The following is a 21,891-nucleotide window of genomic DNA, read 5'->3' on the forward strand; positions in this document are numbered from 1 at the left end:
CAGAATCATCCTTGGCTAAGGCTTCTTCCGCAATTCCGGTGAGGAATCAAGAGTGAGGACCTTCCAATCATCCTAGTGGCTGTAAACATCCGTTTGGGGCTTCTTCTCAGACAAGACCAGTTGTCTCAAGGGGTTATCTACCATCCTGGTTTACAGCCACTGGTTTTAATGGCTTAGCTATTGAAAGCCTGGTACTGACGGCTAGAGGTCTGTCTGGATCAGTGATCTCTACTAGGGTGAAGGCGAGGAAGTCATCTTCCAGCAAGATATACCATTGTACGTGGAAAGCGTACATTTCTTGGTGTGAGTCGATTGGCACTCATCCTCAAACCTTTTCTGTCGCTCGGATCTTAACCTTTCTTCAACAGGGCGTTGATCAGAAGTTGGCCTTGAGTACCATCAAGGGCCAGGTGTCTGCCTTGGCAATCTTCTTTCAGCAACCCCTAGCCACACACTCTTTAGTTCGTACCTTCATTCAGGGGGTTTGACATGTGGCTCCAACTGTACGGTCTCTTTTGCCGCCATGTGATTTAAATGTAGTACTTTCTGTTCTCCAGAAACCTCTATTTGGGAGATTCTTTTGCCTACGTTATCCCAGAAGTTGACATTCTTGGTGGCTATTACCTCTGCCCGCAGGGTATCAGAATTGGCAGCATTATCCTGTCGCAGTCCCTATTTAATGGTTCTAAGGATAAAGTGGTTCTTTGTCCCTGTTCATCATTCTTGCCCAAAGTTGTCTCTGACTTCCATTTGAATGAGAACATTGTGTTGCCTTCCTTGTGTCCCAAGCCAACTCATCCCAAGGAATTTGCTTTGCATAACTTGAATGTGGTTCTTGCGATTCGGGTGTATCTGGCAGCTACTGAGTCTTTTCGGAGGTCAGACTCAGTTTTTGTGGTTACGGACGGACCAAGAAAAGGGCTAGCTGCTTCTTCAGCTACCATCTCCAGATGGATCAGACAGACGGTGACTTAGGCCTATTTCATTAAAAGTCAGGTTCTACCTTTCCCTGTCACGGCACATTCTACTTGGGCACTGAGTGCTTCTTGGTCTTTCCATCATCAGGCTTTAATATCGCAAGTTTGCAAGGTGGTTACTTGGTCGTCCGTGCATACCTTCACAAAATTCTATAAGGTAGGTACTTTGGTATCTGCGAATGCTTATTTTGGCAGCAAAGTTTCGTAGGGTTCTGTCTAAGAGGGGCTGTTCCCTCTTAAAGAGTGTTTAAAGAAAAACTTTTCTTTTTCAGATGGGGCTCCTGTGTCCTGGTTAAGGGCTCCTAAGTTTATCCTTGGGTTATTTTCCCCACCCCACATTTTCCTTTTGGCACTGCTTTTGAACATCCCACTTGTTACGATTCATGGAGCGCTGTGTCTGTCAATGAACGAAAGAGAAAATGGGATTTTTGTACTTACTGTAAAATCCATTTCTCTGAGTTCATCAAAGCACCCACCCCTCTATGGAGTTCTGATACTTCTAATACTGCTTGGTACTAAACTGATTACCTAGAGCAGAGAGGGGGGTTAAATACCAGCAGAGGATGGCCCATGGGCATAGCCAGGTGTTTTTTGTTCTGCCTAATCCTACTCCTGGAGGAGGCAATATAACCCACTAGTTATGATTTATGGAGCACTGTTTCCTTCGATGAACTCAGAGAAATGGATTTTACGGCAAGTACAAAATCCCATTATTGCAAAAGGATCGCATCACATCTGGATAAGTGCAACGTTTGGGAGCCACGCAGGACCCCTTAGTTGGGCATGTGATAAAGTGTAAACAGTGAACACAGAATATATGTGAAACTACCACCAATCACGATCATGGAAAACAGTGACACCCCCTCTCCTCTGATGTCACATGACATCACATTCCCTCCAAAGGCCGTTTTAAACGTTATTCTTATATGCATTAAATCTCATGACTTTCTCCTATTAATAATCGTATATTCAATGAGGGGGCCCCCAGTAGGTTCATTAGCGTGTGGCTGTTGCACAACAATGGGGTACATCACCAAGGTATACACCGATGGTCGCTCTCCGACAGCAGAACATAGCGTCCCTGTTGCTGGGTAACGTGTCCCAGAGCCAATCACAGCGCGACACTTAGGCCGGTCATGCATCGTCCAGGACACTCCTCCCTGAGCTTTGCGGCTGCCACTTTCATGGAAACCAGGATGTCAGGCTTGTAAACACGCAGAATGAGCACGGCTTCCGGAGGGGGAAAACAAAGGAAAGACATTGCAGAAGAAGTGGTCTGGGTTATCAACAGAAGAGAATGTAAATAAACCGAAACTGAGAAGACTGAAATAAAAGGGGAAAGGAAGAAAGAAGAGAATAAAAATTGATAGGAGAAAAAGAAAAACATGAGAAAAATGTTTAAAAAAAAAAATGAATATAAATAAAAAAAAATGAAAAATTAATATATAAATATAATAATATAAATATAGTAAAGTAAAAATAAATATAAAGATAAATTTAAATGAGTATAATCGAAAATAATAAATATTAATAACAAAAATAAAGAAATAATAATGATAAAAAGAAAGAGAAAGGAAAAAAGGAAAAATAAGGATAAAAAGTAAGAAGAAACAAGGGAATGCTGAATGTAAAGCGGGAGACTGAAGAGACAAATTGATGTAACCGGAGAAGTAAAGCAAAAGGTAAGTGTGGAAGGTGCTGTGTGGAAAAAGGAAGGGAAAGAAATGAGCCAAAGGAAGAAAACAAAGGTGGGTCACCAAGAAACTATTACTAGGGTAATTATTGGCCTACCAAATCAAGGGGGGCTACGAACAAAAAATGCTTCTACAAGGCATAGAGAGACCCCAGGGTATATGTCCCTTAATACCTAGGGGTCTACAAATCACAGTGGTGATCATACTAAAAATTTTAGTGTCTCCTGTGCCTATGTACCTCAGCAATAAGCCGCAAACCTCAGAATGACATGGAAAGGAAAAAAAGGGGATAAGAATAAAAGACAGAAGACGCATTGTCTTATGCCCATGGACATAACCGATTGAGTGTACCTCAGGAAAAAGGTGGTTAAAAATCACCTTGCAAAATTCGGTTACACAATTCAAAGATAGGGGGACTATCTGTCGCCAAGAAAACGTGAGGGGCATATACCCTGAGGTCTCTCTCTGCCTTGTAGAATAATATTTTGTCTGTAGCCCCCCTTGATTTGGTAGGCTAATAATTCTTCCTTTTTCCACACAGCACCTCTCACACCTACCTTTTGCTTTACCTTTCCTGGGATATCAATTTGTCTCTTTAGTCTCCTGTTTTACATTCAGCATTCCCTTGTTTCTTCTTACTTTTTTCTCCTTATTTTTCTTCATTTTTCCTTTTTTCCTCTATTTTCCTTTCTCTTTCCTTTTTTTTTCTTTTCTTTTTATCATTATTATTTCTTTATTTTTATTTTTGATTATTCTGATTTCAATTTATCCTTATTTTTATATTTTTATTTTTACTTTACTATATTTTTATTATTATTTGTTTATACATTTTTTTAATACATTTTTCTCATGTTTTTCTTTTTCTTCTTTTAATGTTTATTCTTTTCCTTGTCTTATCTTTTTTCTTCTTTCAGTCTTATCAGTTTCGGCTTATGTACATTCTCCTCCATTGATAACCCAGACCACTTTTTCTGCAATGTCTTTGCTTTGCCTCCCCCCCTCCGGAGCCATGCTCACTCTGCATGTTTACACGCCTGACGTCATGGTTTCCAAGCTCAGGGAGGAGTGTCCGGACGATGCACAAGCGGCCTACGTGGCGCGCTGTGATTGCCTTCGGGACACGTTACCCGGCAACAGGGACATTATCAGAGAGCGGCGATCGGTGTACACTTGGGTGATGTAGCCAATCGTTGCGCAACAGTCACACGCTAATGCACCTACTGGGGCCCCCCTCATGGAATATATGATTATTAACAGGCATGCAATCTTTTGCACATAAGAATAATGTGTAAAACAGCCTTTGGCGGGAATGTGATGTTAGAGGAGGGGGGGGGGGTGTCACTGTTTTCAATGATTGTGATTGGTGGTAGTTTCACATATATTCTTTGTTCACCGTTTACACCTTATTACATGCCTGATGAAGGGGTCCTGCCTGACTGTGAAACGTTGCCCTTATCCTGATGTGATGTGATCCTTTTACAAAAATAATTTCGGACTACTATGCAAGATCCATGGTGTGCTGGCGAACATGTATACTTATCTGTGTGTAAGCGGTCTGGCCGTAGATCATATGGCCAAGCAGTTACACACTAACAGAAAGCGTCAATAAACTTCTGCAGCTCTCAATAGTGCTGTGGTAGTTTTGTGAGAACTACAAGCCAACAGCCGCAAAGGTTGCCAGACCTTGTAGTTTTCCATTCACGGAACCTTGTGAATAAATGCCGCTGCGGGGCGGGTGGAGCCCCACATGGCCACGTTCCTTGCAGACTATAAAAACAATTTCTACTTTATAGACAATTGTGTGTGCATTAACCTCTAAGGAAGTGACGCTGTGTCACGAAACGCATCGGATACATAGATGCAAGTTCACACCTATTATGGATTGATCTTTGAAGCACTGTACCTGCTATGGAATTCTATGTATATATTGACCAATCTGCCTGACTATATGGCATGTCACTGTTGATCTGTTGGAAATTGCATTTACCAATAAATCTTTACCTTATTGATTTTATTATTGAGTGTATTGCGCCTCATCTAAAGTCCCATGGGCAATTCATGTTTCTTTTGTATGGGGATGGAGGCACATCACAGAGCACATCAACCATATTTTGTTAGTCCGACATAAAATAAATGTTCCTGGTCCTGCAGCTTCAGTATGTAACTAGCAATCCCATCTTGCAAAAAATAAATAAAGGAATTGCTAGCCTCAAAAAGGTCAGACCCTTCATTAACGGGGTCATGTTGCCTTTTATTCACATTGATAAAACATGCAATTGTTCTATAGGTGCCTACATTTTTGCATTTTACTGTAAAAGAAAAAATCGACTTTTGTAAGCATGCAAGTCATGTACGAACATGAAATTGCAACAGTGTTAATTAACCACTTAAGCCCCGGAAGATTTTACCCCCTTCCTGACCAGGGGGTATTTTGCGATTCGGCACTGCGTGACTTTAACGGACAATTGCGCGGTCGTGCGACGCTGTACCTAAACGAATTTGACGTCCTTTTTTTCCCCACAAACAGAGCTTTCTTTTGGTGGTATTTGATCACCTGTGCGATTTTTTGATCATGCGCTATAAACAAAAAAAGAGTGTCAATTTTGCAAAAATAACAATATTTTTCACATTTTTTTTATATGAAATTCCCCAAAAAAAATGTAAAAATCAAAATATTTTAACATTTTCGGCCAATTTGTTCTATGCTACATATGTTTGGTAAAAAAAAATCGCAAAAAGCGTATTTTGATTAGTTTGCGCAAAAGTTATCACGTTTACTAACTAAGGGAAAGATTTTTGTCATTTTTGTTGTTTTTTTTTTTAACGCGTAATGGCGGCGATCTGCGATTTTTTTTTTTTGCGGTACTGCGACATTGCGGCGGACGGATCGGACCCTTGACTGACATTTTTGACACTTTTGGGGTTACCAGTGACATTACTGCAGTAATCAGTGCTATACATATGCACTGTTACTGCAAAATTACACTGGTAGTGAAGGGGTTAACTTTATTTGAGAGGGAGGGGCTGTGTGTGTCCCTAGGGGCGTGATTCTAACTGTGATTGGCTGTCTGTTGAGCTGTAGAAACAGTGATCAATGGTGCTACATAGTAGAACCGTGTGATCACAGTTTCTACACAGGGGAGAATGACAGGCGGCTTGTTTACACAAGCCGCCTGCCTTTCTCCCTCTGCAGCGGCGATCGCAGAGTGACCGGCGGACATCGGGTCCGCCGGTCACACGCGCGGGGGGGTCTGTGACCACGCGGGAGCGCGCCTCCGGCGGCCTGCGCTCGCTCCCTAGACCCTCACAGGCTAGCGACGTAGACCTACGTCGCTTTGCCTGTGAGGGGCTGACTGCCGACGTAGATAGTCGTGCGGCAGTCGGCAAGTGGTTAAAAGATACATCTAAAGCCAGAATTTTTTTTCTTCAGTTTTGGATAGCGTAAGGAATGGTTTAAAGAAAAAGCCTTTTCAGTTTTTTTTTGTTTGCTTTGTGTTTTCCATTGAGGAGATTTTCCTTTACTTCCTGCCTCAAGGCACAACATGAAGTGAAAAGAGATCTCGCCAAAGTTGGGGAAATCCTCAGATTCTTGTCACTGGAACAAATGTCCTAATTGAAATATTTCACCACTATTCCTATTCCAGTAACTTCAAAGTTTTGTTTTACCCTCACTGCATTAGGAGGTTATCTCCTCAATAGGGACACAGTAGTGATAACCAGATAGGGGTTTCAACCCAATCTGTACTCTTTTCCAGATGTATTCATCATCCAGATGAGGCGGCACAGTGGTGTAGTAGTTAGCACTTTCACCTAGCAGCAAGAGGGTCGCTGGTTCGAATCCCAACCACGACACTACCTGCATGGAGTTTGCATGTTCTCCCTGTGCCTGCGTGGGTTTCCTCCGGGTACTCCGGTTTCTTCCTACACTCCAAAGACATGCTGGTAGGCTAATTGGATCCTGTATAAAAAATCGCGCTACTATGTATGTATGAATGTGAGTTAGGGACCTTAGATTGTACGCTCCTTGAGGACAGGGACTGATGTAAATGTGTAATGTATATGTAAAGCGCTGTGTAAATTGACAGCGCTATATAAGTACCTGAAATAATAATAATAATAATAATTAAATTTAAAATGTAACACTAAAGTTGGATACACACTATACAACTTTTGTTCGATTTCCTTTAGATTTACCTTCAACTGTGTAGTGCAGTGGTTCTCTTGTCCTCAGGCCAAGTTTGCAAGATAACTGAAATACATTACAGGTGATATCATTTGCTGCTCAGTGATTGCAGTATTCTAGTCTGCATTTCCCCATGGTAATTCTTAAAATCTGGCCTGTTAGTGGTTCCTAATGTAGAACCACTGATGTAGTGCAAGGGCCTGCCTTATTGCATACAAATTGAAAGTGTTTAGGTTTGACCTCATACTATATGATATTGGTAAATCTAAAGGAAAAATGTAAAGAGAATTGTACTGTGTGTATCCAGCTTAAGGCTAACTTAAAATGACCCTGTGGTAATTTAAAGAGAACCAGTGTGGTTTTTAGACATTCACATTTTTTTACATATGCTTGTGAGTGAGCTTAAGGCCCCTTTCACAATTGTGTGACCTAAAAGTTGCGTGCTTTTGCAGCAATTTTTTTCGCCCTGATTTTGACTTCACGTGATGCAACGCCTGAATAATCTTGAGGTCTGTGGACCTCAAAACACATCAAAGTCGGACCAAAGCAGTGCAGGGTCTAATTTGAAGTCGCACAGTTATGAACAGTACTCATTGGAAAATATGGAGGACAACTTGTCATTTGACTTTGCAGTCCCAAGTCACAGGAAAAGTTGCACAAGTGTAAAAGGGGCCTAAAATAACTCCTGACCTCTTACAGCAGAAGCACTGAAGTCATTTTCTCAGCATCTCCGCTTCCTTGCTCATTCCTTCCTGAGAACTTGCTCTGTGTTTAAGTCAGAAAATAGAAGGTTGGCAGGAAAGGACACTTGGTTGACTTCAGTACTTCTGCTTTGAATTTAGAGGGTGAATTGCCCCATTGTACCTGTAGCTACAGTGCTCAGTGGAGGCTTCTTTTAAAACCCCACTCAAATTGCATTTAGTGCTTATTGACTGTGCTTTGTTAAAAAAAAAAACTGGCAGTGACCCTGACAGAACTGCACATAGTAGGGTTGATTTACTAAAGGCAACTAGACTGTGCACATGGCAGTTGCAGACTACATGGACATTTGCTCCAGAGCTTAGTAAATGAGGTGAAACTTTACTGACTTCCATCATCCAAACATGTGCATGCAAAAATGCTGTTTTTTTATTGCATGTGATTGGGTATTTTTTGCAAAGTGAAGCTTTATCTTATTTCATAATTTCTGGAGCAAATGTCCCAGCAGAGTGCAACTGCACTTGCAAAGTGCACAGTTTATTTGCCTTTAATCAACCCCAGTGTGTTCTCATTTTGATGTCTGTGTACAGAGTGCCTAAACTGATAAAATATGGGCTGACTGTAAGAGAGATGTAATAGCACTTGTATGTGATCATTGATATCTAAAAATGCCCCATAAAACAGTCTAATTTGTCCAGTAGATGGAAGGCTGGGCATTATTGCAGTAGAACTACTAGTGTATGATATGTAGCCATCGACAGATCTGTACTCAATATAATTGATATGTTCCATATTTAGATACTATGGAGTTTGTGCATGCATGTCATCACATGGATTGTGTATTTCAAAGCTACAGATTATATCTGTGCATACAGCTCCTGTATTTGGCAGCTTGTACCTTAATTGTTTCCAGGTTTACTAAATAGTGGAAAAGTGAAAAGCTATAGAATATTGGTTCCACTCTCAAGAACAATTGAATATTCTAAAACACACATGTTCTAACAGAAATATAAGCAGAGGTCTACATTCATTATTAGCGCGTGTATCCAAACTCGCTCAGTCTTACAAAATGAAAGTGGTCAGTGTCATGATTTTTTCCAAAGCAGTAATTTGTCATATCAATTTAGGACAACCGAAGTGCTTATTACAATGTACTTGGTGCAACGCGTTGTCAGCCACAGAGTGTTATACAGGTCCAGGGCCATGGTCCATTGCTATAAAAACCCAGTCCCTAAGGACCTTTTTGGGGGTTTGCCCACTGACAGGCGAAGCCTGGACTTCATATACAATCCAGCTTCGTGGACAGGTAAGACAGTTACCCTGTATAACGCCACTTTCACCTAGAGCTCTTAAAAAGCACTAAAGCACTTCTTCCTGGCCTTTCACCACAAAGGTTCGTTACAGGATGGTTTTATTCTCGGTTGCCACGTACTCCTTCCAGACACGCTTACTGTTTTTCCTTGCACTCACCTCTGTGAACACCCCCAGGGTAGTAAAGTCACTTGTAGCTATGTCAAAGACAAGGCTAAAGGAATCACAGAAGAACATTCACTCTGCCAAGGCCCATACAAGCCTCAGAGTAGCGATGCGCTCCTTGCATCAGAGAAGGACGCGGTTCAAACTCTTGATTTCTGCATCTGATTCTAGTTCATTTTCAGGATGCAACATGTGGTCTACCTGACAAAAGCAGAATTATCTGCGTCTGTGTCGAGGTCTTACCTTGTCCTCCTGTTGGTGGCCATCTTGGACATGTGCAGACTGCTGCCTTTTATAGACTCTGATTGCATCATCACTTCCCGCTGCCTGGGCCTCACACATTGATGATGTCACACGCCTGACTATATCTATCACCTGCTAGGTTGCTAACATTGCCCTTGTGTTTGTGCTCCAAGGTGCATCTCTGCTAGCAGTCTTTTGTTCTCTGTGTTCCCCTGTGCTTGACCTGGCTTGGCTGACGACTCTTCTGGCTGATGACCCGGCTTCTGCAGACTACCCACTTCTGGATCCAACCCCAGCTTGGATTACTACCTGCTTCAGAATTTGACCCCGGCTTGTTCCTGCTCTCATTTGCTCACTGTTTCTGTGCGATTTATTATTTTTTTTTTTCCTCCAAAAAAACTGCTTCATTTTACCTGCATTCCCGTGTGGTCTGGTTTTCTGGCACCCTGACTGTCTGTCTCATTCAATGAATAGTTACAGGTTTAATAAAGTCAGAAGCGATCTGTTTACAATTATTAAAATACATATAAATATATTTAATATGGGCGGCACAGTGGTGTAGTGCAGCCCTCAAATTTTCCACTTGCCTGCTCGCATTTTGCGAGTGGAAAATTATGTTGGGCGAGCTCTGGGGAAGAGAGGAGAGGAAAGCCGGATAATGTCAGAACGGCGGATCATCCCGCTTTAACAGCTTCAATTGTAATTGCCGGGCGCTCGCCGACACACACAGTCCCGCCTCCTAGCCCGGCTTCTTTGATAGACAGAACACCTGGCCAACCAGGACGTGTGACGTCTATCAAAGGAGTCAGGCTAGGAGGCGGGACTGTGTGTGTCAGCAAGCGCCCGGCAATTACAATTAAAGCTGTTACAGCGGGATGATCCGCCGCTCTGACATTATCCGGCCAGCAGTGGCATACCGATGGGGGGTGTCAAGCCGGTGTAGCGTGAAAATCGATCTCCCAGAGCTACACCGGTACTCGCGCCGACCATCTCATGTGAAGGCAGCTGCTCCCTCGGTCTGTGCTGCGCTGCTCACGGGTGCTGGAAGCAGGTGAGTGTCCAAGGATTTAGCTGCCTCCCTGTGTGACTGGATAGGAGGAGTGGTGGGGCAGCTGCATATAGAGGAATTGATCTTTCCAGCTGGATGCCTGATTCTCCTCTCTGCAGGCATTGAGCAGCTGCAGGAGGAATATGCAAAGATCAATTCCTCTATATGCAGCCACCCCACCACTCCTCTTATCCAACTTCTTTTTTTCTTTTGCTAGCCCCCCAGTGCTGTACAGCCCCCCCTCTCTTCAGCCCTCCCAGTGCTCTTCAGCCCCCCCAATGCTCTTCAGCCCCCCCCCAGTGCTCTTCAGCCCACCCCTCTAGCCCCTTAGTGCTCTTCAGCCACCCCTCCTGCCCCTTAGTGCTCTCCGCCCCCCTCCAGCCCCTTAGTGCTCTCAGCCCCCCACCAGCCCCTTAGTGCTCTCAGCCCACCCCTCCAGCCCCCCCAGTGCTCTCCAGCCCACCTTTCCAGCCCCCCCCAGTGCTCTTCAGCCCACCCCTCCAGCCCCCCAGTGCTCTTCAGCCCACCCCTCAGCCCCCCCAGTGCTCTTCAGCCCACCCCTCCAGCCCCCCCAGTGCTCTTCAGCCCCCCCCCTTTAGCCCCCCCCCAGTGCTCTTCAGCCCCCCGCCCTCCAGACCCTTGATGGGCACTGATGAGGCTGCACTGATGGGCACTGAAAACGTTGTTATTAATATTTATTTTTGTAACTTCTGCATTAATTCAAAAACATTTAACAGTGTAATTTTGAGATAATTTATGAGGGCGTGTTTAGGGGCGGAATTAGGGGCGGGGCAGGGTAGCTCAGGACTTTAAATTTTGAGCCCATTTCAAAAGAGCCAATTTCCCTAAACTGCGCTCGCTGCTAGAAAATATCAATTGGGATAGAACCCTGGGATCAAAGAACACGGAGGAAAAATGGGAGTGCTTCAAGAGCATACTTAACAAGGGGATTGACCAGTGCATTCCAAAGGGAAATAAATTTAAAAGAGCAAAATTAAACCCTGGGTGGCTAAACTCCAACATAAAAATGTATATTAGTGCTAAAGATAAGGCCTTCAAAAAATACAAGACTGAGGGGTCATTGGCAGCATTTAAGCATTACAAAGAGTGTAATAAGAAATGTAAAGACGAAATCAGGGCGGCTAAAATAGAACACGAGAGACATATAGCGGAGGAGAGTAAAAAGAACCCCAAGAAGTTCTTTAAGTATATAAACAGTAAGAAAGCGAGGCCAGAACACATTGGCCCCATTAAAGATGACAAAGGAAATATGGCCACTGAGGACAAAGAAAAGGCGGAAGAGTTAAATCATTTCTTCTCTTCAGTCTTCACAAAAGAATCGGGGGGCTACACGAACCTAGCTTGTAAGGCCGAACTAAACAACACCCCTCAGGAAATGCCGCCATGGCTAACAGAAGATAGACTTAGAACTAAACTAGAGAAACTTAACATAAATAAATCACCGGGACCGGATGGCTTGCACCCGAGGGTTCTTAAAGAGCTCAGCCAGGTGATTGCCAGACCATTATTCTTGATCTTTAAGGATAGTTTACAGACGGTATGGTGCCAGCTGATTGGAAAAAAGCCAACGTGGTACCAATATTTAAAAGGGGGCCGAGATGTATCCCGGGGAACTATAGGCCGGTCAGCCTAACATCGGTAGTCTGCAAGATTTTGGAGGGGATGTTAAGGGACCACATACAAGACTTTAGTAATGAAAACTGTATTATTAGTAGCAATCGGCATGGATTTATGAAAAATCGTTCTTGCCAAACCAATCTATTAACCTTCTACGATGAAGTGAGCTGCCACCTAGATAAAGGAAAGCCTGTGGATGTGGTGTATCTGGACTTTGCAAAGGCCTTTGACACCGTTCCCCACAAACGCTTACTGTACAAACTAAGGAAGGTAGGTATGGACCATAAGGTGAGTACCTGGATAGAGAACTGGCTCCAGGGGAGAGTTCAGAGGGTGGTGATTAATGGGGAGTACTTGGATTGGGCGGGTGTGGAAAGTGGGGTTCCCCAGGGTTCTGTCCTGGGACCAATCCTGTTTAATTTATTCATAAATGATCTAGAGGAGGGGATATCTAGTACAATCTCAGTATTTGCAGATGATACTAAACTAGGCATGCCAATATCTTCTATGCAGGATGTGGAAACCTTGCAAGCGGACCTGAACAAAATAACGGGGTGGACAACTACATGGCAGATGAGGTTTAATGTTGAAAAATGTAAAGTAATGCACTTTGGGGCCAAAAACCAGAAAGCAAGCTACTCACTAGGGGGGGAGCCTCTGGGTGAGTCTAGGATGGAAAAAGACTTGGGGGTACTGGTAGACAACAGGCTTGGCAGTGGCATGCAATGCCAAGCCGCTGCAAGTAAAGCCAACAGAATACTGGGATGTATAAAAAAGGGGATTCACTCCAGAAATAAAGAGATTATTCTCCCGCTCTACAAGACTCTGGTCCAGCCACATCTGGAGTATGCTGTCCAGTTCTGGGCACCGGTCTTCAGGAAGGATGTGCTGGAACTGGAGAGAGTCCAGAGAAGGGCAACAAAAATAAGTAGGGGAATGGAGGACATCAGCTATGAGGAAAGACTGCAAGTACTGAACCTATTCTCTCTGGAGAAGAGACGACTGAGGGGGGATATGATATCAATGTACAAATACTGTACTGGCGACCCTAGCATAAGGAACAAACTATTCAGAGAAAGGAGATACAATAAGACACGTGGCCACTCACTAAAACTAGAGGAAAGGCGGTTTAACCTTAAAATGCGTAAGGGGTTCTTCACTGTAAGAGCGGTAAGGATGTGGAATTCTCTTCCACAAGCAGTCGTATCAGCAGGGAGCATTGATAGTTTCAAAAAACTGTTAGATGGGCACCTTAGAGACCACAACATACAGGGTTATACAATGTACGGTTAAAAGAAAACACACACACACACATCATAGGTTGAACTGGATGGACTGATGTCTTTTTTCAACCTCACCAACTATGTAACTATGAGCCCTGGTGTAGTGGTTAGCACTTTCGTCTAGAAGCAAAAGGGTCGCTGGTTCGAATCCCAACCAGAACACTACCTGCATGGAGTTTGCATGTTCTCCCTGTGCCTGCGTGGGTTTCCTCCGGATACTCTGGTTTCCTCCCACAATTCAAAGACATACTGGTAGGTTAATTGGCTTCTGTCTAAATTGGCCCTGGTTTGTGTATGTATGAATGTCAGGGACCGTAGATTGTATGCTCCTTGAGGGTAGGGACTGATGTGAATGTACAATGTATATGTAAAGCACTGCGTAAATTGACAGCGCTAGATAAGTCCCTGAAATAAATAAATAAAATGCGCCCACAATGTGTACACAGAGAAAAAGCACAGCACACTCTGTGGTGGTTAGCAGCTTTCTCAGTTTATTCTACAATAAAGACTCTTGTAAAGATTAGAGAAAAGGTTAGATCATGTGTCCATTGCCTGAAAACAATACAGTTCTATGCCTTAGGCACTTATGGTCAGTGCTAGCGATATACCCAGAAAGCTAAGAAACATTCTGTGTATTCCCATGAGAAAACAGCCAGATAAATACTACTTTGAAATGGAACTCTGTGTACAGTGGGTATAGAAAATAATCCTCTCCCTTTAAAATGATCACATTTTGTTGCTTTGCAGCCTGAAATCTAGACTGACACAGTTTTTGTTTTATCCAGCTGTATTTACTCAATTTATAACATCCAATTGAATGATATAGCACCTACATGTCAGAGAAAACAGAGTTGGAAAAAGGATCACCCCTTTGTGTCAGTATTTTGTTGAACCACCTTTTGTTTAGATTACAGCCTTTAGTCTGTTGGGATATGTCTCTACTAACTTTGCACATCTACTTTGCAAATATCATTTCACACTGATATATATTGTTTTTTTATGTTTATTGCACTTTGCACTTTATTGTATCGATTTTCATTGACACTTTTTTCACAGCCATGAGCTCATGCCATTTTACACTCATATGTATTACTTTGAATATGTTTATTGCACATTGCATCTTATTGTATGGTATCATATTTTTTAATTTGTTTGTCTAATAAGTAGACTTGGTTATACAGATAAATCTGTTCATACACGACAGGTACACTTCTCAAAAAGCGTAGCACCTTTTTTATCTCCTTCCAAATTATTATGGAATTATTTCCATGTGGCCTCAGAATCTTCAAGGTGCGTTTTTGCAAAGCTCAGTTATGATTGCATGTGGCCTTGAAGAGCAGCTTAACCCTCCCTTACAAGCCACATTTGTGGAGAATTTGTGATATTGCTGTCACATGGACACAATGACTACCCTTTGTCAAATATTCCTGCAACTGCTTCAGAGTCGCTACAGGCCTCTTGGTAGCCGCTCTGACCAGTTTCCTCCTGGCTCTTTCATCCAGTTTGGAGCGATGTCCTGATCCAGGGAAGGTCTGTGTTGTACCAAATACCTTCCACTTCTTAATAATAGCCTTCACTGTGGTTCTAGGTGTTGATAAAGCCTTTGAATTTTTTTTGTAGCCATCTCCTGACATGTGCCTGTCCACAATTTTATCCTGGAGATTCCACCCATGGTTTGTTTGCTTCATTTGCACTACCAGGGACTGAAATGCTCCAGGAACACTCTTTCCATGCTGAGCTAATCAAAATAACCACGGCTGATCACAATTGAAAGTCACATGGCTTTATGTGCCATTGAAAAGATGATTAACTACACCTGATTGCATTTAAAAGTAATTTTTAGGAGGAGGGTGATCCTTTTTCCAACTCAGTGATTCTGTTTTTGATTTTTTTTTATATTTTTCTGACATGTTGGTGTCATATCTTTCCCTTGGATATTATAAGTTGCACTGAGTAAATACAGCTGGATTAAACAAAAACCGTATCTGTCTTCATGTCAGGCTGCAGCTTTTGTATACCCACTGTATATAACAGATACAAAGGGGAGTCTCTAAAGCATAACTTTGCGCAAGGCACAGTTTCTCGGGCCTTTATACAGCCAACTTTGTCTAGTGCTCAAACACACTGTCTCTTCTCCTACTCCCATTTCTCATCCTGTGTATGATCTACTAGAGCAGGGATCTCCAAACTACAGCCCTCCAGCTGTTGCAAAACTACGCATCCCATGAGGCATTGTAAAGCTCTGACATTCAAAGAAATGACTAGGCATAATGGGAATTGTAGTTCCTGAACAACTGGAGGGCCATTGTTTGGAGACCCATAGTTTGGAAACCCTTGTCCTAGAAAATGCAGACACCGAAAGGAATGAAGAGGCTATTTAGGCACTATTGGAAGCTGCTGAAGATTTCTCTTCCCCAGACTGCAGTTGTGTTAAAGATGGAGCTTCATGCAGCATGCTGGCTAATGTTGAAAAGCTCATTGCCTCTGTGCACAAACGCCTTGGCATTGTGCATCTGTGCAACCTGACTCTCCTGGGCTGCATGCTGTGACTGGGTCACTCCTGAAATAATTTTCACCCCCCCCCCCCCCCAAGAAAAATCTTTCCTGAACTGGATAAAGTTTGCAAAGAAGTGGGCTATACTTGTAATTGATGCTGCCATCTCTGTCCTTAAATATCTCACTGTACTTCTTTTAAAGAAAGTTTGAGATGCTCCTAAAAGCTCTTTTTAACCTTGCAGGCCCAGCCCTGCAACCAGTTCTTACTGCAGTTTCCGTATGTCAAACGGCAGTTAACTGGACTAGGACAATAAACAACTAACATGACCCTGACCAGTATCTCAGGATAATGTTGTTACAGTGCAATTACAGCAATTGCCTTCTGCTCTTGTTTTTGGGTGGATGCCCAAGAACATGTGGTGAAACAAATTTCCATATTGGCTCAAATATTAATTTACATGAGCAGAATCTTAAGGTTTACAGTTTGGACAGCTGAAATTACCTGCAAAACACACCTCACAAGTATGCCCTTCCAAAAAGACCTGTTTAGTGAAGCATTAGACTAATTTATTAGACCGGTCAGCAGAGCACAGGCTTTACTTCCACAAAAAGACTCAGGAGCCCCTAGCTTCTCAAAACACAGAGCACTTGTCCACTCTATCCAGGGTCCAACTTAAAAACCTAAATTCAGCCCTTCCTATCGGCACAAGGCTTTGCCCACAAAAGCCACGAAGCCTTCCCTAAAGCCCTCTTCACAGCGAAAGGGCACCCTCACTTCTAAGAGCAGGGGCACATGTCTGTTAGTTTGTCTTCCTGTGGGTCACGAACATACCAGACTGGTGGATTCAAGAGGTTAAAAAATTGTTTAAAACTTTGCCCCCTTACCACTTTCTTCTTTCAAATCAATCAAAAACTGCCCATGGAAAGTAAGATTTGTAAAAGACAATGGATCACCTCTTGTCCCAAGGTTTCTACGCAAACCTATTCATGGTACCAAAATCAATTGGGGGATTCTTGCCCTATTTTGGACCTAAAAATCCATCAACAGATTCCTTTTAATTTCCAAAATTCTGCATGTAGACCGCAATGTCAGTAATTGCTTCTCTGAGATAAGGGGAATACTTGGCATCAGTGGATATCCAAGATGCCTGTCTGCGTGTTCCCACTTACCCACCCCATCACCACTTGCTTTGCACTTTGCAGTGGCGGGAAATCTATTCCAGTTTGTTGCACTGCCTTTTGTCCTATGCTCTGCTTCCAGAATGTTCACAAAGGTCTTAGCACCTCTGCTGGCCCTGCTTAGAATCCATGTACTCATGTCATGGGCCAGGTGGATGTCCAGTCTTCTGCGGATGCAGCCTTTGGCCGGCACAGCTCTCGCAGCCACACTCTAAATATGGGTCTTTTGATCCCTGTTTTTTCCCGAAGGTGTATGAATAAGTTGCCTGTGTCCTGTACTGTATAATTAGGATGAAAGGAATTTTGGTATACTGGTAAACTCCATATCTTGTAATACAGTATAGGACACAGGCTTTCCTTCCCTTCCTCGGTTACACTCTGCGTTGCTTGTGCAAAACCCAGGATTCACAGAGTAGGTTGGGTTATAGGCAAGGTGCCCAAAGCGGGGTAGGGAAGTGTGTACTCAAAAGCTTACCAATGTCCAATCGTTTGGAGCCACACTCCTATAACCCATGATGCCCTGTACTTTACTCCAATATGTGGAATTTACTGGCTAATCAAAATTCCTTGTGTCTCACAGAGAGATGGGGGAAATGATAGCCAGACTTGTATAAAGTACTCGAAATTTCTACTTGAGTAAAAGTACAAGTGCTAGATCAAAAAATTACTTGAGTAGAAGTGGAAGTGCTCGCAGAAAAAGTTACTTAAGTAGAAGTACTAAAGTATTCAACATTTTTTTTACTTAAGTATTGCAAGTAGTTTTTTCAAAAAATTTGCTACTTAAGTACTAAAAGTAAAAAGTACCAGTAGTTTTGAAAAAAAAATTCTACTCAAGTACTGAAAGTAGAAGTAGAAGTACTGTGTTATGTAGTTATTAAAGAAAGAAGTCAAAAGTATGAACATCATATTGTTTTTATTATTTCAAATGATTTATTCAAATGATTAACCTGTGTTTGTTAGTAGTTTCTTGATGCACTTTAAGCGCTGTAGCACCATTTATTTGTTTGATTCATATTTTCTTTTTATTGGAAAGATTTGGTATAGCAGCTTTTATTATACACAGCCTTTATTTTCGTATGCGCTGATTTACAAATTACATTATACACATTTTTTTGAGCTTTATGCAACCTGCCATTTACTGTTCTGGCAGTGGTCATTTTTTTAAAAGTAACGAGTAACTATGCAGCACAAAAAAAAAATACTTGAGTAGAAGTATCGAAATCATCAAAAAAATGTAGTGATGTAAAAGTAGAAGTAGGAGAAAAAAATTCTACTCTAGGAAAGTACAGATACCGCATTTCGGTACTTAAGTACAGTACTTAAGTAGTTCTACTTCGTTACTATACATCTCTGATGATAGCTTTGCAGAGAGAGCTTTGTTGGTAGTTTCTACATAGGCAATAAGAAATAAAGATTGTACAGTATTTAGAAATTAAGAAATTTGAGTCCTTTACATAGAAACACTTCTGAAGAGGTAGAGAACTGATGACTTACTTTTGTTCCAGCTTTTATTCCGTGTATATTTTTTGCTCAAATGAATTCTGTAAAGCACACCTTCAAACTCTTACTCGTGGTTAATTACCTTGCCTGCAGCCTTACACTTTTCATTTTTAACGAAATGTCAATTCATTTTTCTGTAGATTCAATAATAAACTTTAGGCATTTTATGTAATTATAATTGAACTACAAATGTATTGGTGTTAGTTGTCAGGGAATGCAGAAAGGATGGCATAGTGGTGAGTATTAATTTGTCTTTTCTTCTTGTTTTTTCTAACAGGCTGTGGTGAGCACCTTGTCAGGACTATACTTGCTAGGGAGTGTTCCCTTGCACTACAGGCAGAAGATGCACACCAAGCTTTGCTAGAGTCTATGCAAAACAAATTTATTGGTAAGTCTGTGTTTCAGCAGCTTAATGATGTAGCACTGTAAGTCTTTAGTGCCAACCCTTGAGATTGTGCATTGATATCCCAAAAGTAACCCTGTCTGCATGGAGCTTGTAGGTTATCTCTTGTATGTTAACTCTTCTCCTCTCAGTGCAAGAACAAACAGGCATGTTAGTGAGCATATACTTAAACCAGCTCTACAATAGAGGCATTTAAGTTTTTCAGTGGATCACTTACAACCATTGCAAGTATGAAAATTGAGCACCCTAGACTACACTGTATGACTTTTCACTGACCCCAACCAGATCTTTTGGCAAGCTAATGTTGGGAAAATGGGATGTTTTGGTTTACACTGCCATCAAGCTAAATTCTCTCGAACATCAGCTTTGGCAAATAATAAAATACCCTCTTTGCTCTATTACTCTCATTCAGTATGTGATGTCATTTAAAATGTATGTTCAGCCCAAAAAATCTTTTCAGTTTTGCTTAGAATAGGAAAGGCTTCTTTTTTTACTGCCGTTTAGTGCTTTATAAGAGTTACTTTTAACATGTTTTTATTGAAGGATAAAATAAATTAAATAGGTTTTGCCTTTACTTCCACTTTAAACTTTGGTCCAGCCGAAACCTTAACTAATTCTAAACTCTTTCCCACCCCTATTCTAAGCCTAATCTATCTAACCCTGTAAAGAAAAGATTGCTATACTTCCCTTTTCTGAGCGGCACCCTCTGTGTGCAGGAGAAAGCCGACAACGGCTGGGAAATGCCTGGAAAGTGATGTCACCCCGACCTCTATTGGGGCTTCCATCGCCGGCTGCCTCTCCTAAACACTGAAGCCACCACTGACCGCTCAGCCTGGGACCAGTAAGGCCGGACACACACCGTTCAAATCTCGATCTATTCAGCAGGAACCGGCCGAGATTCGAATCGGTAATGGGCAGCTGAATTGTGTACAACCAGCCTCACGGATTCTCTTGCATTTATCACTAGCGGCTGCTATAGTCGCTAGCTATAATGACAGTCTTCTCCTGGCAGGAACCACTTCCCCTCGCCAGTAGAAGACAATGGCCCAGCAGAAGGAATTTCTGTATCAGTGCTGTCTGTTTATGGGGGAATCAAGCGGATTTCTTTCCTGCAACCCATGACCAAGCTCAGATGTGCAGAAACAGATAAGATTTGGAAATGGGCAAGCTCAGATGTGTAGAAACAGTTGAGATTTGCAATGAATTAATCTTCCTGTATCTTTTTTTTTTTTTCGCTTTTGTTCATTGACGGACACAGCTCCTGAGAATCTTGACCAGTAGGTATACTGCCCTATACAGGACTAGGACACCAGGCAAAAAAAAGACTTGACTACGCCTTTGGGAAGTCCCAAGAGATATACTCCCCCTCTCTTCTATAGGTGCCCAGTTTTTTTCTGCCTAGTCAGGAGTAAGGATTTAGTTCCTTGCTGGGGTATCTGGTCCTGGCAATTTTTTCTTTTTAGATAGCTTTTTTTTTTTTTTTTCCTGGTGTTTTCCTGTGAGATCTACAATCAACTGCCGGACTGGGCGACGGGCTGGATATTCCAGTCCCAGCGGTCACCCTAGTCTGGCCAGCGAGTGCGTACAGACCACAGCTCCACGCTAGGTAGATGGCCTGCGAGTTAAATACCTCGGGAGGTTGCATACGACCGGGTCTCAGCCTGCATTGCAGCGTGCCTCCTGGCCGATAGCCCCTCATTTCGATGGCGAGGAGGTTCTATCTGGAGTGGGGCCCGCCTGGTTCCCGGTATGGTGAGTAGCTGTCCCCCTTCTCCCCCTGGAGGGTTTTGGGGGAGACGAGGGCACCTCCCTGGAAGGGTCTGACCCTTGGGTTCCCCTCCTTCCCATTAGGCCCCCCTGTGCTTTGATTGTCCCTGTAGAGATCGTAGCAGAAGCTTCAGCGGAGGCGCCGGTCCCTTTTGGCACTCACAAGCTGCGAAGGGGTTCCCTTTTTCCTCCTATTTTGACAAATTTGTCGAAAAAGAGTGGCAACGTCAAAACATTCCTTTGTGGTTCCCAAATGTCTTGCGGTGAGGTACCCCTTTGAAGAGTCCCTCCTTAAAAAGTGACTGTTCCACCAGTGATGGACCCCCCCGGTTTCCAGGATGGTCCAGGGGCTGTGATGGCTCTTTGGATGCGGCTCTCCTGATTTCTAGACTGTCTGTTTCGGCAGTGGTCCTTATGCGCATTTTGTGGGTTAAGTGTTGGTCTGCGGACCAGACCTAAAAAGGCCTTAACTCATCTACCTTTTCAGGGAGATTGCCTGTTTGGAGCTACCCTGACATCATTAAAGTCTCACAGGGGAGAAGAGTACTTTCTTTCACAGGCTGGTAAGGGTAATGAACCTCGTCGTAGATGTGGCCCATCCTTCTCGGCTCACAAGAAGTCTTTTCATCCCTCAGGGTCAGCTAACAAGGGTTCAAAGCCTTTCAAGGCCTCTTTGGGAGGATCCATGCGACCTTGGTCTGGCAAGTTTAGGGAGGGTTTCTCCAGACCCACGGACAAGGCTCCCTCTGCATGAAGGTGCACCCTTACCTGTGCCTGGGGTGGGGGGACCTCTTCGTTGGATTTCTCCAGACCCAGGGACAAGGCTCCCTCTGCATGAAAGTGCACCCTTACCTGTGCCTGGGGTGGGGGGACCTCTTCGTTGCTTTTCAGGCCCCTGGACCTCCTTTTAATGTAAGACAAGTGGGTCCACGAAGTCCGGCTACAAGATCTAGTTTTGTTCTTACCCTCCGGTAAGGTTCTTTCCTTCCAATGCGCACCTGTCCCCGGACCGATTGCAAGCTCTCTTTGGGGCAGTGCAAGACCTGTTGCTTTAGGGTTTGATTGTCCCAGTTCTGACCTCTGTACATTTTTCAGGGGTTTTATTTGAACCTGTTCACGGTTCCAAAGAAAGAGGGCAAGGTGCATCCAATTCTTGACCTCAAGGCACTGAATTGCTTTGTGCGGGGAACAGAAGTTCAGAATGGGGTCTGTTCGCGCGGTGGTGGCATCCCTGCATCAGAGGTATTTCCTTGCCTCTTTCGAGATCAAGGACGCTTACTTGCACATTCCATTATGCGTCCATCA

General features: G+C 43.1%; 1 protein-coding gene across 2 annotated transcripts in view; it reads left to right on the plus strand.

The window, feature by feature from the left end:
* TASP1 (taspase 1) overlaps positions 1 to 21,891 on the plus strand; it is a 499,277-nt gene that overhangs the window by 414,256 nt on the left and 63,130 nt on the right. For both annotated transcript variants that reach the window (XM_082249835.1, XM_082249834.1), the window contains exon 11: positions 18,694 to 18,804. In XM_082249835.1, the coding sequence (XP_082105961.1) occupies positions 18,694 to 18,804 (111 nt within the window). The remainder of the gene's footprint in view (positions 1 to 18,693; positions 18,805 to 21,891) is intronic.

This window comes from Pelophylax lessonae, assembly GCF_965119305.1.
Source record: "Pelophylax lessonae genome assembly, chromosome: 3".
Taxonomy (NCBI): domain Eukaryota; kingdom Metazoa; phylum Chordata; class Amphibia; order Anura; family Ranidae; genus Pelophylax; species Pelophylax lessonae.